Source organism: Podarcis muralis, chromosome 12 (assembly GCF_964188315.1).
Source record: "Podarcis muralis chromosome 12, rPodMur119.hap1.1, whole genome shotgun sequence".
Taxonomy (NCBI): Eukaryota; Metazoa; Chordata; class Lepidosauria; order Squamata; family Lacertidae; genus Podarcis; species Podarcis muralis.
The window spans coordinates 24,726,349-24,743,571 of NC_135666.1; the positions used below are offsets into that span (position 1 = coordinate 24,726,349).

General features: G+C 42.7%; 1 protein-coding gene across 1 annotated transcript; it reads right to left on the reverse strand.

Moving 5' to 3' along the window:
• Window positions 1-4,906: 4,906 nt before the first annotated feature.
• ARL5B (ARF like GTPase 5B) lies at window positions 4,907-17,005 on the reverse strand. The gene is made up of 6 exons (XM_028749856.2): window positions 16,833-17,005; window positions 14,255-14,315; window positions 12,478-12,625; window positions 11,202-11,285; window positions 10,329-10,480; window positions 4,907-8,123 (listed from the first exon to the last, which is right to left on the reverse strand). Exons 1-6 carry the CDS (start codon window positions 16,876-16,878, stop codon window positions 8,075-8,077), a joined length of 540 nt encoding a protein of 179 aa, XP_028605689.2. The 5' UTR covers window positions 16,879-17,005; the 3' UTR covers window positions 4,907-8,074.
• Between the last annotated feature and the right edge of the window lie 218 nt (window positions 17,006-17,223).

Consider the following 17,223-nt stretch of genomic DNA (forward strand, 5'->3'; position numbering starts at 1 on the left):
ACGACCTTACTTGTTCTCATGAACTGTCTATTTGAAGCATCTGCACTGAGGTGTATGTTTGTGTCTGCGCTTGCTGTGCTCCACCACAGATCCTGTAGCTGGCCCGTCCCCACCTCAACTTGCCCCAGTTGTTGCTCAGCTTGCCTCTGGTACTATGGCAGCATTGTCTGCCACTGTCTCAGACTGCACCCTCACTGTTTTCGGCCAGCAGAAGTTGGGCTTCCTGGATAGCCCCATCTGTCTGTCTGTCTGTTTATGCATCCAATGCTGTTAGCTGCACAGGGCAAGGAGCAGAAATTGCCCCACATCTGGCAGATCCTAGGCAGTACAAACAGGATCAAAAAGCTTTGTTAACAGTGTGTGTGCATGGTGTCATCTTCAGCTACTCTCTGTTTCGGGGGTTTCCAGGCTGTGGTCTGTGGACCATCGGTGGTCTGCAGCATGTCTGTGGATTTGTGGTTAAGGATGGGAGATGGCAAGTCCATCACATTAAATATTTACATTAATATGTTATTGTATTTCAATCACTTCTTTTCTTTCTTATATTGTATTTGGTTGTGTTGCATTTTATTCTATTCTGTAGAATTATTATAATACAATAACATACAACATAAGAAATAAAAATTAAAAAGAAAAGAAAAAATGAAAAATCTAGCGTACTGCTTTACAATTGCTACAACATGGCAAAAATATATTTTAAAAAATCATTAAGTGGTCCACTAAGACCCAGAGCAATTTTCAAGTGGTACATAGGAGAGCGGAGAGTTAGGAACCTAAAACACATTCACCAAATTGTGAGCACACATCTGGCAATCAACTGCAACAAGTAGGCAGGTCTTGCTTGTATGTCATGTGTGCACACAAGCCATTTCAAAAAGCGAGCTATACATTATGTTACATCCAGAGCATTAATTAGTGGGTACTCCTATCTAGTCTTCTCCTCCCTTTAAATTACAGTCTTGCCCACTGACATTTTCTTAATTTAAGGTGAATGACTCCCACCCTGCACCTCTGACCGCCTTTAAATTAGTGCTGTATAATTCCAACATTTCATAGCTAAGTCCTTTAGTGCCACCTCGAGGTCACAGCTGAAGTAGCAGGAAATAAGGCAATTTAAGCCCAAGGTGCAGCATTCAAACTCCATAGAAGCTACTGAACTGGATAGAATCCTCAGCATACCTCTGGGGTATAAAACAAGGAGTGGTGATCCTGAGACATATTAATATCATGGGATTAGGGACCTGTAAGAAACCTGAAGATCATCTCACTCATGTTCCTGCCGCAAAGCAAGAACCTGCTAGCTTGCTCAGAGCGACATTTAACATTAAACTGATAAGAGAACAGGAATGCAGGCACCTGCTTTATGCGATGTTAAGACTATGTGTCTAATTCTGACAGTTAGCAGCTCTTTAGGGCCTTGGATAAAGGTCTCTCGCATCACCTGCTACCTGATCCTTACACCTGGAGATGCTGGGGATTGAACTTTAGGGCTCCTGTATTGAAAAGCATAAAGGGACGCGGGTGGCCCTGTGGTCTAAACCACTGAGCCTAGGGCTTGCCAATCGGAAGGTCGGCAGTTCGAATCCCCACGACGGGGTGAGCTCCCGTTGCTCTGTCCCAGCTCCTTCCAACCTAGCAGTTCAAAAGCGCGTCAAAGTGCAAGTAGATAAATAGGTACCGCTCCAGCGGGAAGGTAAATGGCGTTTCCGTGTGCTGCTCTGGTTTCACCAGAAGCAGCTTAGTCATGCTGGCCACATGACCCGGAAAAACTGCCTGCGGACAAACGTCAGCTCCCTCGGCCAGTAAAGTGAGATGAGCACCACAACCCAGAGTCGTTCGTGACTGGACTTCACTGTCAGGAGTCCTTTACCTCAGTGGCGTAGCGTGGGTTGTCAGCACCCGGGGCAAGGCAAGTAATTTGCGCCCCCTAACCCGTGGATTTGCGCCCCCTAACCTGTGGATTTGCCCTAACCCCAGATGTTGCACCCGGTGCGGCCGGCCCCCCCTGCACCCCCCACGCTGCGCCACTGCTTTACCTTTACCTTTTTTTTCAAAAGCATGGGTGCTTGAGCTATAGGGCCTCTCTGCATACATCATGTTTCCTGATTCTCCATGTTGATTCACTGTCCAAAATACCCCTTTCTCATCTCTCCGCCTGCTCTTAAGTTCAGCCATGAGTGTTTCTGACTGCTGAAGAGAAGGGCTCTTACATTAGAAGCCAGAAACAATGGAGGTGACATAAGCATTCTTCCAAGTGGTCTGTTGTTTGCCCTCGTAGGTCATTGCTGATCATTGGGAGGGCCAATTCTCTTGCTCCATCCCCAGTTGTGCTGTGCATGGCACTGGCAGACCTTTCCAAGTAGACTGATTTGTCTACTTGGCCTTTTGCATCTAACCTGGTGGAGATGGAAAGGGGGGAAATAGGAACTTTGTGTATGTGTGCAGGCAGGATGAGCTAAGCAAGCAGTGGCAGGAGCTTGCCAGGAGGAGAAGATGGTGGCGGCAGGAGGAGTAGTTGTATCAACAGCTAGAGGAACAGCATCTGTGGTACAGCATGCAAATTAGTAGCGCCCACTCTCAGTCTCTCTAGCTGGGCTTGGCGGTGTAGGCACCAAATCACTTTCTTCTTCTTCTTTTTCAGCGATCACTCATAGCCAAGTAAGATTGTCTTCCATGAACAGAGTCTTATCAGTGAGTCCGTAAGTGACTGTGGAGGCCAATTCTGGATCCACTTGTCCTTCCACAGTAGGGACATAGGTTTCCAGGTGGGAGTTGATCATGGTGAGAGTTTGGAAGGCATGCCTTTGGTAAAAGCTGTTCTCCAACTGGAACGCTCACAGGCCAGTGTTTTCCAGTTGTTGGTGTTTATACTACTTTTTTAAGATTTGCCTTGAGAGTGTCTTGCCAACTCACTTCCATTAACCTCATGGGGAAAGGTTGCTTGAATATGTAGAATTGTCTCTGAGACAGCACATTGTCCCACGGAACACAGCACAGGCAGTCATTTTGCTACCAGTGTAAAGACTAAGGCTGTGAAAGCACAAACATTTACCTGAGGGTGTCACTGAACGAAGTATGACTTCCTTATAAAGACGTACCTGAGATTGCAGTTGGTTAACTAGCACTTGCAGTAACTGGCAAATTCATGCTGCCTTGCTGGAATTGAAGACTTTATACTAATTTTTTTAGTGTCAGATAAAGCTACTCTAAACCTTGTTGTTGTTTAGTCGTTTAGTCGTGTCCGACTCTTCGTGACCCCATGGACCAGAGCACGCCAGGCACCTCTGTCCTCCACTACCTCCCGCAGTTTGGTCAAACTCATGCTGGTAACCTCAAAAACACTATCCAACCATCTCGTCCTTTGTTGCCCCCTTCTCCTTGTGCCCTCCATCTTTCCCAGCATCAGGGTCTTCTCCAGGGAGTCTTCTCTTCTCATGAGGTGGCCAAAGTACTGGAGCCTCAGCTTCACAATCTGTCCTTCCAGTGAGCACTCAGGGCTGATTTCCTTAAGAATGGATGCGTTTGATCTTCTTGCAGTCCATGGGACTCTCAAGAGTCTTCTCCAGCACCATAATTCAAAAGCATCAATTCTTCGGCGATCAGCCTTCTTTATGGTCCAGCTCTCACTTCCTTAAACTTTACAAAATAAATTGAAGCAGAAGTGAGTGCTAGAGGGTCCTTCATCCACCCTGCAGGGAAAGGATCAGTTTAGGTCCCACATGTTCAGTTTTCTGGACTACTCAGAGATGTGTACGTCACATTTTGGATATAGCACCTCTCCAGCTTTACCTTTTAGCTCTTGAAAACACCTTCTGACATACGCAGTGTAAAATAAAACCATAACACTCTTTCAAAAGAAAAGACGAAAAATATCCTTTTTCAAACACATTCTTAGGTCAAGTTCTGATGTGCTCCAGAATTTTACCAAGTGATCCACGAAAAAGTGGTATGCAGAAGAGCATTAGTGGTAAAGCATCTGTTTGCATACAGAAGGTTTCAGGGAATGCCCCTCATCTGAATCCCTGGAGAGCCATTACCCACCAGTGTAGACAATAATGAGTTAGGTGGGCCAATGGTCTAAGTCACATCGTCCAGCTTACAAGCTAAGCATCATTTCTACAAAAGCTTGTATTCTAAAGAGAAGCTTTGCTAATTAAGCACTGTAGGCTAATTCTTTATCACACAAGGGCATTCTTGCTGGACTAGCCAGACAATCTAAATCCCTCATGGGATGGCGAAGAGTAAGGATTAGTATGCTATTTCTACCCACCACTGCAGGTACCCTTCACAAGTTGGAGGCATAATCATGGGGATGGGAATCACAGGGACCCTACCAGAATAGAGCAGGTTTCTATGGAATCCACTCCCACAAGAGGTAAGGACGATCACCAAACTTGGATAGTCTTTAAAAGATCACATATTCCCATATGAGAACACCATTGCATTCATGTCCTGCTTGCAGGCTTCACATAGCCAGTGTGCAAACAGGATACTAGACTAAGATGGGCCTTTGGCCTGATCCAGCAAGGTGTTTATGTTCTTAGAAGTTATCCCTCCAATTCATGGAGGGCAGCTGCACTGGGGTGCAGCTAGAGCACTCATCTCCACTCTCCCTCATCATGTTTTTCCCCTTAATGCTGGTTCTGTGTTCTTTTTTCAATTCAAATGGTGCAACTAATTTTTTGCCGTTGAAATATTCAAATTGCAACACACCAAAGTTAAAAATAGATGCACTGGTTCCAGTCCAAAGAGCCAGTTTACATGCATGTAAAATTACTGTACATATGCCCCCTAGCAGAGCTCTTTTACTGGCAAATCAGCCCCCATTTCCCTTCTTGCCCTTTTAAGAGTAAATATTGCACTCACTGCTAGCAGCATTTGTAAGTGTAAAAAACATAAGTCTTGCTTTACACAGCCAAGCACTTTAATTCACCCCAACAAAATAATTACAATGCAATACCATGCTGATCATTTGTTATAAAAAAGTGTACAAGATTGATAAACCACACTTCCATGTGAGTGATCAAATGACAAAACATTATCTTGGACAAAAAGGGCTATGTTTTTCAAACCCTGTGGCATCATAAGTACAGATTAAACACTGAATGCTTCCTTGCCTAATGGTAAATTCACAGTTCCTGTGCAGCTCTTGAGCAAAGCCAAGATGAAGAAGGCAGGGCAAATTGGAAAAATCATGGTATTCTCAACAGACAGTAGCAGTAAAGAAAAACCTCTTCCAATTTAGCACAAACATCCCTGAAGAATTTTTTTAATGACCAGGGACTAAGATCAGAAATAGACTTCATTTGAAATGTATTTGTTAAGATGCTAAGAAAAAAGTTCTAAATATATTTCAATAGATATGAAAACGTAGACTGGGAGGAACCATAGCTGAACAGAATACATGCTTTACATGCAGAAGGTCCTAAATTCAGCCCAAGGCATCTCCAGCTTAAAGAAGGAATAGGTTGCAGGTGATGAGAAAGACCCATGCCCGAGTCAACAATACTGGGCTACAGGAACAAGGAGCTTCACACATATAAGGCAGCTTAATCTTATCCCAACAAAGGTCTTCGGTTTGATGCTTAGCTTATACCTCTAACTCTTGCCACGTGTGGCCTTTAGCAAATATAACATTGCACATCTAATTTTACAGGAACATGTGCCTATATTCGACAGTGCAAGTCAAAGGAGTTGACACCATTAAGAGAAAAAAGCCCAGATCTCACTGCATGTTTTTTTTTGACAAGCCCAGTGATGAAAGCTACTGTACCGTTGCTTGGCATGCTATGGGCTGAACAGAAAGAAGGCAAAATGACATGAGGGTTCATCCCTTACACATTGCAACAACAGAGGCAAATAACAATTGCTTTCAAACTGAATTGCTGAGGGAGATGACAATTCCAAAGTGTGAGGGGATCTTTTCTTACAGAACACCATTTGCCCGGGGGCGGGGGTTGGGGGTTGGAGAGAAAAAATTGTGTGCACTAAAGTATGTCACCTTCACAGGGAGAAAATGAACCCAATGGAAATTCAGTTCAGCCCCAGTTGCAATACAGTATTTCTACCCCAATCCACACACAGGTTAAGCCACAAAGAGCAGCTGTTCTGCAGCCTCTGAAGTTGTCTGGCATTTCAGGGAAACACTGAATACAAGAGCTTTCACGTAATGCTAAGTGTCAGATCACATACATTACCAGCATTGCCTTAAGACAGAAAACAACCGAGAGGGGAATCAATTGACATTATAGAAGGCAGACAAAATGGTATTTAAAAACACCACAGAAAACAGTTACTGAAAAATTTACAGTGATTTCTTGGTGTGGGGACGACGACAAAGCAAACCACTTTAATGCATTAGATAATGCTTTTTGCAGAAAAGCTAGTTCAATTTGTGCCAACAGAGTAGTTATTTTCAAGCCTACATTTTGCTCTAATTCTCTCCAACGGAGATGTAGCTAGGCCTCATATTTCAAGGTGTGTGCATACTTTACAGACCTAATTCAAATAAATGATTTATGTGCCACAATCATCCAGAATCCGATTGTAGAACTTCACTGACAAGTGGAATACCCAGAAAAATTTGGCTTTTCCAAAGGATTGCACTTGCTTGGAAGGAGCAGGTCCACAGTCGGGGGGTGGGGGGTGGGGTGGGTGTTCCTGGATTCAGACCCATTACTGGAGGCCTCAGGGGCAAGGGCTCGCCATCTACAGTCCCCTTTTCACAGAAATGACTTGGCCACTGCACTCCATGTTCTAGTGACTTACAGACTGGATCCTTGCAATGGCCTCTATGTGCAGCTGCCCTTGAAAACAACTGGTCCAAAATGCAGCAGCCAGATTAATGGCTGAGGTTTCATTTAGATTTCACACAACACCTTAAAAACAGCTGTGTTGGTTTGCCAGTTTGTTTCCAGGTCCAATTCAAGGTGCTCATGTTAAGTGTTTAAAGCCCTGAACAACTCAGTCCCAGATATCTGAAAAACCACCTCCTCCTCTACAGATCCTCTTGTATGTTAAGATTGGCAGAGGCGTACTTAAACCACCCTAAGATATTCAGGGGTGCAGTGGCCTACGGGAGCACATCCACTGTGGCAGACCCCAAGTTGTGGAATTCCCTCCTTCCTTCACTATACATTTTTGGGGCAGAAGACATAACTCTTTATCTGCCTTTGACACCCTGAGATGTATACTTCGTAGGACCCATCCTATTTTTGTGATTGTGAGCCATTTTAATGCTTTATTTAAAACTGTTGCAATGCTCCTTGGCACCTTAAGGATGAAGGTTGGGTAATACAGAAAATAAATACAACTGCTGAATGTTTGGCTTTCACGTACTGTTATGAGACAATATTGTTAGAGAAGAGATACCTCCACTTATTTGAACACTTTCCCCTATTTAAACTTGCATTGCTAAAACACAATGCACTCAATTTGTCCTCCTTGCCAACATGCAGCATATTCACTGATTTACCAAAAATAAAAACAAAAAAATTCAGGTAAACCGAATATATAAAACACTTAGCAGTCAATTTAAGTTTTTTTCTTTTTAAAAAAGGTATATGTTCACCAAGTCATAAAATGCAATACATAAACAAAAAGGCAACAACAGCAAATAAATAACTTTCAATGTTAGAGAACTCCTGTAGTGTGCATCAATATTTGAACTCCGATCACCTGGAATCACGTTGTCTTTAGTACCCATAACCTTGGGATTCTTAAAGCTAATTGTTGCAGCATAGAAACAGGAAAGGAAGGAGACCGACCTATGTTAGAGGCGATTACTGTAAGCAGCAAGAATAAGGAGCATTTCCAATGGCAAATTGTTACAAGGCAGTCATTTAGCTTATATAGGAGAGCTTTCATATAGTCCCACTTGTTCATCCATTCAAGATTAGTGCATTTTAAAAATGTTAAAAAATACTTTTGAGTTTAAGTTCAGCTGCACTTGATTCAAGTGTTGCTTGTGGAGGTTTCAGAAGTTTTAAGTTAAGTTTGTTGCTGCCTCAGCAGCCAAGTGTACCGCAAAGGAGTTTGTCCATAGGTAAGTGTCACTTTGACTCCAGAAAAGAAGTTATCTTACTCCAATTCGGGAAGTCATCCATTCCAGGCCTTGGCACAATCTGAAAAAGGGGAAGAAAACCCAAGTCTTAATAATAAACATACAGGGTGCAAAATCACTATGCTAAGTGTCACCAATTGTACAGATTTTGCTTTTCTCTACTTAATGTTACCAAAGTATTAAAACCATCTTACAAAACGTGTGTTTTTTTAAATAAAATATTTTGAATCAAATAAATGTGAGTGTGCTGCTGGAAAAAACCACACACTTCTATTATTACGACAAATTGTGTGTTCAAATGCACATTGGTAATTGAAGGTCTTTCTGAAAGCTATCTGGGAATACTTTGAGGGATTGAAGTTTATGGCACAGCAAGCAGGTGATACTGCTTGGGAATTGTAGTAGGGAATCCATCCCAATATTGGATTTAATCCAAAGGGGTGGTTGCACAAGTGGAAGACACTTCTATTTGTGATACCCAGTGCCAGTAAATAAGGGTGTACGCCAGGGTTGTATTTTAGCGCCTCTTCTTTTTAATTTATTTATCAGTGATATGAGGAACCCATTAGCCGACTCACAAAAATTTATCCACTCCCCTCGTATAGCAGATTACCGCTGTCCTTTACTTCTCTACGCAGATGATGCGGTACTACTCTTTTACTCCAGAGTGGGTTTAAGGAGGGCACTAAAGATTTTTGCGACATATTGCCATTCTAATCATCTGACTATCAACCATTCCAAGTCCAAAGTACTGATATTTTCAAGGAGTCGAAAACTTTATTCATGGAAACTGGAGGGCACGAAAATCGAACAAGTACATAAATTTAAATATTTAGGAATTTATTTTCAATATAACTTAGGGTGGAAAGCGCACGTTGAATATCTTCCAAACAAGACAAAAGCCCTATCACACTCCCTCCTCTGTTTTTTCTACTCTGAGGGGGCCTTATTCATCCCTGCGGCCTTGAAAGTGTATAGCATCAAAGTGATGGCCACAATGGCCTATGCTGCACCTTTATGGGCTGCCTTTGCAAATCTCTCACCTTTAGAGTCACTTCAAAGCCAATTCTTACGCCGACTTCTAAAATTACCAACATGCGTAAGTAATGCGGCTATCCGCTTAGAAATGAAGATCCCCTCAGTGGAGTTAGTTATATGGAGGAGAGTTTTGATTTATTGGATATCCCTATGGCATAAACTCCCGAACCACTATCTCATTCAATGCATGTGGCGAGATGACTTCACCAATTTGTGGTCAGGAAAAATCCATGCCAAATTGCTGTCCTATGAGATCTCGCCCACTGAATTGCTCAAACTGGATCTAAATGTGGCAAAAAGGTGTATAAATCAAAGGCTGGATGATGTGGAGCTATACCAAAATTTCGTAGCTGGTGGTGGAGTCTGCTCGCCGTTAAATTTCAGCATAACCCCTATCTACTGCGCTCCGTCCTACTTAACATCGCTTACGGCCGCGTCTCACCGATATGCCTTCATTAGAGCTAGGTTTAATGTCTTTCCAACAAACGTGCTGAGACATAGATTCACTAAGGGCCAAGTCCCTTCAATGTGTGCGTGTGAAATGAAAACATCTGAATCTCTACATCATGTTATGTTTATCTGCCCTTTGTACAGTTCAGCCCGTGCTAGTATACTAAACTCCATAATCCAGCCTATGTCTGACAAATCAGTAGACCCACAGCTGGCCTGGGTTCTTCAAGATGTGGATCCTTATATTACCCTACAGGTTGCTCAATTCCTAACAGCCGTCCTCTCGTACAAGAGACGGAATGGAATGTTAGCTGATTATTGATAGTTATAAGAATTTTCTATAATTACATCAGATATTGATTTTAGTGTAGTGCCTAAAATTCTTTTAATCTTAATCTTAAACTTTTCTTATGAATGGCTAATATCTGTCCTTCTGAGTTGAGAACTGTGTTATACTACTTGTGGCTTGTACGAGTCCGCTGTTTTATTTTATTTTATTTGTTTTGTTGTGTTTCATGATGGGCGTAAAGCTGAATAAACATTTTGATTTAATTCTATTTGTGATGGGGTGGGAGCTGTGTGTCTGATTTTTCGAGATCAGGAGGAGGGGCACATGAGCCTGAGGTTTTGCTTGGGCTCATTCTAGCTTTCACACGTTTGGAGTGCAGCACATTGGTTATTCCTGTGCTAACCCATGGCTTCCTGTCGAGCATGAATACTTTCCGACAAGTTGCCAGTTTCTGTACACAAGCATTTATTTAACACTATGACTACTTACCCTTCTCCCGTTAGTGCACAACAGGACTGAATGTGCCATGGGTGATCCTTTATGGAACTAAGGGTGAGGTACTTGGAAATTTCAGCTGCCGACATACAGCCTTTCATATCTTGCTTATTTGCAAAGATGAGAACTGCAGCTTTCCGCAAATCCTGTAAATGACGTGTATTTAGAAAATGTATGTTTCCATGGCCCTAACAGCTACATAATCCTTGATTTTTTTAAAAAAAGAAAGCAAAAATAGATATTTTCCACTATATGTTCCACTATATTTAAGGTTGCTTTTGTTGCAATTCTGCCAACTCCATAAGCATAGGTTGTAGATTTGTCCCTGCTACACTTCTCCTTCCAAAGCATCAACTCTTATCACCAGTCTCAACACATTCAGTTAAAGCCAACCAAATCAGAATTCATTACGATGTATATGGAGACAAGTACTAGACTTTTTTAAAAAAAACCAATTAGGATGCAATCCCGTACCCAATTTCCTGGGTAGAAGTCTCACTGAACACAAAAGCCTAGTAAACATGCATAGGATTGTGGAGATTAGCTAATGCTCTTCATTTCTGTGGCTATTTTTTAAAAAGAATAGCTTGGATCCAAATATGCTGTTTCGAAGCAAAAGGCACTAGACTTACATAAGGGAACCACCCCCACCCCGCCTTCTTCTTTTCCAACCCTCTCTCCCCTATCTACTGCAGCCACCTGCATCTCTTGAAAAACTGCTCCTGAGGGGCAAGAAATCTTTCACACTGTATGGGATGTAGCAAAACTTGGGGCTCTGCCCATTTCAACTTGTGTAATATTTTGGGCAATGCTTCGTGTCCCAACTATTGTCTTCTTAGAATACACAGAGAATATAGAATATTGTACCTCATGTGCCAACATTCTGTATAGTTCTTCTTTTATGATAGATAGTCTCTCTCGGTCAATGCTGTCCACTACAAGGATAATAAACTGTGGAAAGAAAGAGGAGAAGGTGGGCAAAAAGCTAAAAGTAGCCACCATGTGTTCAACTTGCGCACTGGGAAATAAATGTTGTGATTCAAACCTGGAGATGGTGAGAGAGAGCTAGAGAGTCCTCGTGTTTTGCTAGGAGACCCTCCCTAGAGCCTGAAGACGGATTTTTCTTTTAGATTATGAAGGAGCAGGGCTCAAAAGAGGCATGCAGGGGCCTCTGCTGTTGCTGCGCTACCACGCTCATCACCTAAGAGGCAGGGAAGACGCTTTGCAGCAGGTCTCGCTTGCACGACTTTTCCAGCCTCTCTGCGGTCACAGAGCTTGTGGATATTTTTCTGTGTGTGGGGGGGGGGGGACATATTCTGTTTCCAAAGTGGATAGCAAAAAAGGTTTCTGTAAAAGCTGACAGGCTCCAGCGCTGAACCCAAAATGGCATGCAGGAGCCCTCTCTGCTGCTGCGCCACCCCGCTCAACAACTGATGGGCAGGAAGCCGTTCCCTGCAGTGGGCTCAGCTGTGCGGCTTCTCTGCCTTTCCTGGTGAGACTGAGGGCGAGGAGGGGGGGAGGAAAGGAAAGGAGTATCTGCTGCCCCTTAGATAGCTCTTGCTTGGCTCCTACCCTTCCAAACAAAAGGGGGAGGGGAAACACAGCCACTCAAAAAAAACCTTTCAAGCTCCCTACTTACACATATTTTGCTAATGGGGGAAGGGGCCTGAAACACAACCCCTGTGTAAGTGGGAAGGCCCCTGTACACAGTATTCTTTAATTTCCTACTGCTATCTGAGGCAGTACAGGGCAGGGAAAGTGAGCTCAATAAAACAAGATGACAATAGCAACAAGAGCTGTGTCTGGACCCTTGTTGCTTCCACACACACTAGAAAGAGCCAGGAATGCTTCCCAGTTCAACCCCGTCATTCATATTTGCCAGAGATCAACATCAAGAGCTCATTCTTATGGTTGGCCAAGGAAGGGATGAGCACTTCCTATGGTCTGAAAAGCCTTTCAGAGGCTTAATACAAAAAAACTTTTCTACTGCTTTCTCCTCAGCTACTTCCCTTCCTCTCTCTCGGATCTTGCCTTAAGCCTCGTGGGCCAAGGTGGATGGAACCCTCAGGAAATTGTCACACACATTTGCCAGCACAGTCCTGTGTCTTTTGGGTTGCCTAAATTAAGAACAGCATCAACATACCTCTGTATTTGAATAATAGGTATTCCAGGACGATCTTAAAGACTCTTGTCCTCCAATATCCCACATGAGGAAATGGGTGTTTTTAACTACTATTTCTTCAACATTGCTTCCTATAGTGGGAGAAGTGTGAACCACCTCATTCATTAGGCTAAAGGGGATGAAAAAAGTTGTATGTTTATCAAGGTCATCCATACAGAAATATGCCATCATAGAACAATTCCTGTCTTTGGATTAAAAGAAGATTGTACAGAAAATAGCTCAATCAGAATTTATCTGAAAATGCTCAATTTTATTTTTACTTAAATTTAAGCTCTTGAGAAAAAGGTTTTAGGTTTTCGTGAAATTCTTCCATATGATCACAGGTGTGTGCTTGTAACTGTTTAAGAAAATTCCGATGATCTGGAAGGCAGGTAGTGAGCTCACAGCTGCCTCTCATCATGAATAGGTATATCTGTGATCAAAGAGAGCTGCCAGCTAACTGTGTTAACAACCTTACCTTTTATTAAGATGGTTGTATATCCTTGGGCACAACCATGTAGAGGAAGTTAACTGTTCCTTCAGTAAGATGGTAAGCAATTATATACTGCATTCTATAATGCACCCTTAGAGTCAGGGTGGATTTAATTTAAATCAAATCGATTTAAATCATGATTTAAATCATTTTTATTTTTTTACAGAAAGACTCATTCTTGCTGGTATAATCTTAATATTTACAACAAGATAAGGGTTTCGTTTTTGGAATAATAAATTTTCAGAGTAGTTTTTACAGTTATATCAAAAAATACTGATTTATACTATTAGAAATACATAGACCAATAATTATTGTGAGGTTTAATAAGTTAACTGTTTATATTTGGACAACTATTCTCCTGTACTTTATTGGAAGGAGAAAAATAATCATTTCCTTAATAACAATTTATTTAACTAAAACAATGACATTATAGCATATGTATCCATGTTTTTTAACTGATGTGGTTAAACTTTTTTTAAAAAAAACTTAGGCTGAGTTTTAGCACACATGAAAAACTTAAACAAATCTTTATTTCCTGATGAATAGCCTTGGGCTATAATGTAACTTAAATAGAAAGATTTTTCCTCCAAAAGCAATTTTTTAAAATTAAATCCATTTTTTTTTAAAATGATTTAAATAAAAAAAATCATTGATTTTTATCCACCCTGCTTAGAGTTACATAATGCAAAACATTCTATATGTAACAAGATTAGCAAAGCTATTTGATAACTAGCAAGATTCTACCAAAATGGTTTCCCCCCTTTTCAGAGCTTATCTGTATCTTCCTGTAAGCAGTATCAGCCAGCTACCTGTTTGCCAGTTTTATAGCCACAGCTTCTGACAGTTATAATAGCTATTGCACTATAGTGAAGTAATACTTTCAAGCAACATTGTATTGCCAACATTATACTGTAACCCAAGTAGGTGATAGGTCAGCCATAATATTTTATCCTTCCACCAATGGTAATAGCTGGGCTGACTGATGGCTGTATAAACTCTCTGCATTTATGAATGAGTCATAATTAGAGAGTCTGACATACTGGAAGATCATAGGAAAGCTTCCATGTATCTGCTCAAGCCTGGAAAAAAATCAAGCTTCAAAGACAACAGGATTCCTAGACTTTTGAAGCTGGATAATTTCAAATATTTTGACAGACAGGCTGTCCCAAGTTATTTTTATGCTTAAAAACCCTGCTCCAAGTGTTGGCTGAATTGTGAACAGTATCATATCTGAAGGAATGAATGTTATCTTGTTAAAATACTTACAACTGGTATAGAATGGTGGTCTTTCCAGCATTGTCAAGGCCCACAATTATTACTTTGTGTTCTACAATACATAATAGTGAACAGTTGTAAGCTGCTGTAAACTTGAGGTTATCACATACTATAGATGATATGAAAGTGTAATACAATGATGCTTCTAGATTTTTCTTGGTGTAGTAGTTCATATGCCCATCTGGATAGCTATCAATAAGAATTTCCCATATACAACTAGGTAAGACAACCTCTACCCATATTTTCAAGAACTCAATCCCATCCACCCAAGTCTTTTCTGGCTCACCATAGATTAATTTTGCTGTGTTTTGCGATTAGATCTGAGCCCCCGCCCCATCCTTGTTACTCCAAACATGATGAGCACCTCCCTCCCCACAAAGACTGGAAGATGTATCTAGGATAGAAAACAACAGTGATCTTTTGACAGCCAATGATGCCTCTATGGCTGTTTTCCAAAGTCAACAGGTGTCATTGAAAAGCAAGTATGAATTACTTAGAAGCCCATGAGCTCATTACCAACCAAGACAAAGTTGGCAAATAAAGAGTGAAGACTAGCTCCTTGGAAGTCTACCTTTCCAAGCCTCAGCAGCCCATGATAAAGGTAAGATTGAGAGCTATCAAGCTCAGTGGTCTTCCCTCTTTCCCCAATGCAATTCTTGCAAAGATGTATCATTGCTAAGACAACCTACCACTGTCGCTCTCCACACCATTTCCGCTATTCTTACCAGTCTTTCAATGAAGCCATTACAGAATAAACTACTGCCAAGCAGGTATTGTTTTTGGCAGTAGTTTGAGAGTGGTGCGGACATTAGGTCTGCATATGGAAGCCGAGTGTTTCTACAGGGTGGCAAATCCAAGCAGCGTGTCTTAAGTGAGAAAACACCTCATGAAGTTCATCACACCCTGGTGGCCAACCACTAGGGCAAGAGGTTTTGCACACATCCATGGGATGAGCAAGTCTTGCATGATAGCTGTTGCATCAATCTCGTTACATGAAACCACTGTTAGTTTCTTTAGCTCAGAGGTCCAATATCAGCACCATGTAATTAAAACAATGTATGTTTGTGTGAATTCTTTGTGCAGTACCTTCAAGTTAGTGGAGTTATTGATTATGCCTCATAAAATGTTAACAGGTATTCCATTAAGAAAGGAATGCACTAAGGCAGCTTTGCATGGCACCCCCCACACCTTAGGAATGACATCAGAATGGCTTCTTCATGTATATATCTGGCATGCTATTTTAGCTTAAAGAATGCAAGGCAGATGCTGCATTGCTGGAGTTTTTAAAATTAAAACAGATTGCTGTTGTATAAAAATAGTAACCACCATGCCTTGGAGAACACAGATGCATTTATTTTGCGGGCAAAGCTTTTAAAATAAGATTAGACAAAAACATATATGTCTTGCAAATTTGAACAGAGAAAAGGAAAAACGATCAGCTGGCAATATGACTGTTCTCTGCAAATGCATTCAACAGGGTGTTTTCTCAAGAAACACAAAAGAAAAATGAAAGAAGGTGGTTCGCAAGTTGTTACAGACACTGCAACATTTTAACACAAATTTATTACTTCCTGCACAGATTTCACCAACAGCCAAGGCTGAGGAACTCATGGAATTTCTTTACATTTTGGGGAAAACTCAAACTCCAACTTTTTGCCACATTCCTGTTCACAGGTTCTGTATACTACCAGTTGAATTTGGTTGAAATGTGCTGGCACTTAGCATCTTACAATCTACAGGCTAATTGACTTCCTGGCCTCCCCATTATTCACCCTTGTTATTCATCATACCTATTTCTCCAGCTCACCTTCCCGCTGACTCAAAACCAGTCCTTGTTGCCCTGTTTATATTAAAACACCTTTGCTCAAACAGACAGGACGCTCCTACTCACAGCAAGTGGCCTCCTCTCCCCTAATTTCCCAACTTTACTGTATTAACTTTTCACAGTCCCTTCCTTTCTCAGCCCACCATTCCCCCCATATTACTGTATTTACCCTATTGTTACTCCGCCCTGTCAAAATAAATAAAAACGGTCCCCTCTCCCAACGCCACTCTTGCCTTTTTCGTACACCTCCGTAACATAGGAGATCCAAGACTGGGGGGGGGGGGGACACCCAAGTTCAAGTCCCCGCAGAAAAAGACCCCGAGTGGCCAGTCATACACTTCTTCCTTCTCGGCCTCAGCTACCTCCAAGGGCTCCTGTGAGCATACGGCGGGTGGGTAGGGGAAGAGAACCATGGACGATGCCCCCTCCTTCCTTGGGAGAAAGGGCTCAATAAATACCCCGCTTCCCACCCAATGCAAAGCCCTAATTGTTACAGACACAAGTGAGATATCTCCCCAGGTCTCTTCAGGATCACGACCCTCTCCCTTCCTCTGCGGTATTGCTGCCCTCCCTCAACCAATCTCCCCGACCCCCCTCCCCCGTTAAAGGGCAGCCCGGGAAACACCCCCCCCCCCGCCCCGAGACGAAACCCTCCGGGCAAAAATGCCACACGGAGCAGCAAAAGCAGCAGCCCCGGTAGCGGCGGCGCAGGTGCCCCTCCAGCCCCAGCCCCGCTCTACTCACCCTGGTTACAGAAAAGGCTCCACAGCTTGGCAAATATCAAGCCCATCCCGACTTGGCCAGCAGAAACCGCCGACCGCCTCCTCCTCCTCTTCCGCTGCTTCTGCTGCTGACGAGCGTCTTCCCTCCTTTCCGTCGGTTCTTTCTTCTCGTGGCCAACGCGGCGGATAAAGTGGGAGGGGCTTAAGCCCCGCCCCGCCCCCTCCTCCTCCTATTCTCGACCACGGCAGCGACGCGAGAGCCCTTCCGCAAGGCGCGCTGACGTCACCGCGTCCGCAGGAAAGACGCACGTTCTACGACTGCCGCTGACGAAAGGCCGAAACTGGGATTAGGGTGGCGGTTTCCCTCTCACGCGCACCCTCCCTTGACCTACAGAGTGTGGGGCGGGGTGTTC

Bases quoted from the DNA above. Each gene is read 5' to 3' on its own strand.
- ARL5B (XM_028749856.2), bottom strand. From the start codon at position 16,878: ATGGGCTTGATATTTGCCAAGCTGTGGAGCCTTTTCTGTAACCAGG. The intron at 14,316-16,832 runs GTGAGTAGAGCG...TATGTATTGTAG, and splicing joins GAGCCTTTTCTGTAACCAGG to AACACAAAGTAATAATTGTG. The intron at 8,124-10,328 runs GTAAGTAGTCAT...CCCCTTTTTCAG, and splicing joins TGTGCACTAACGGGAGAAGG to ATTGTGCCAAGGCCTGGAAT.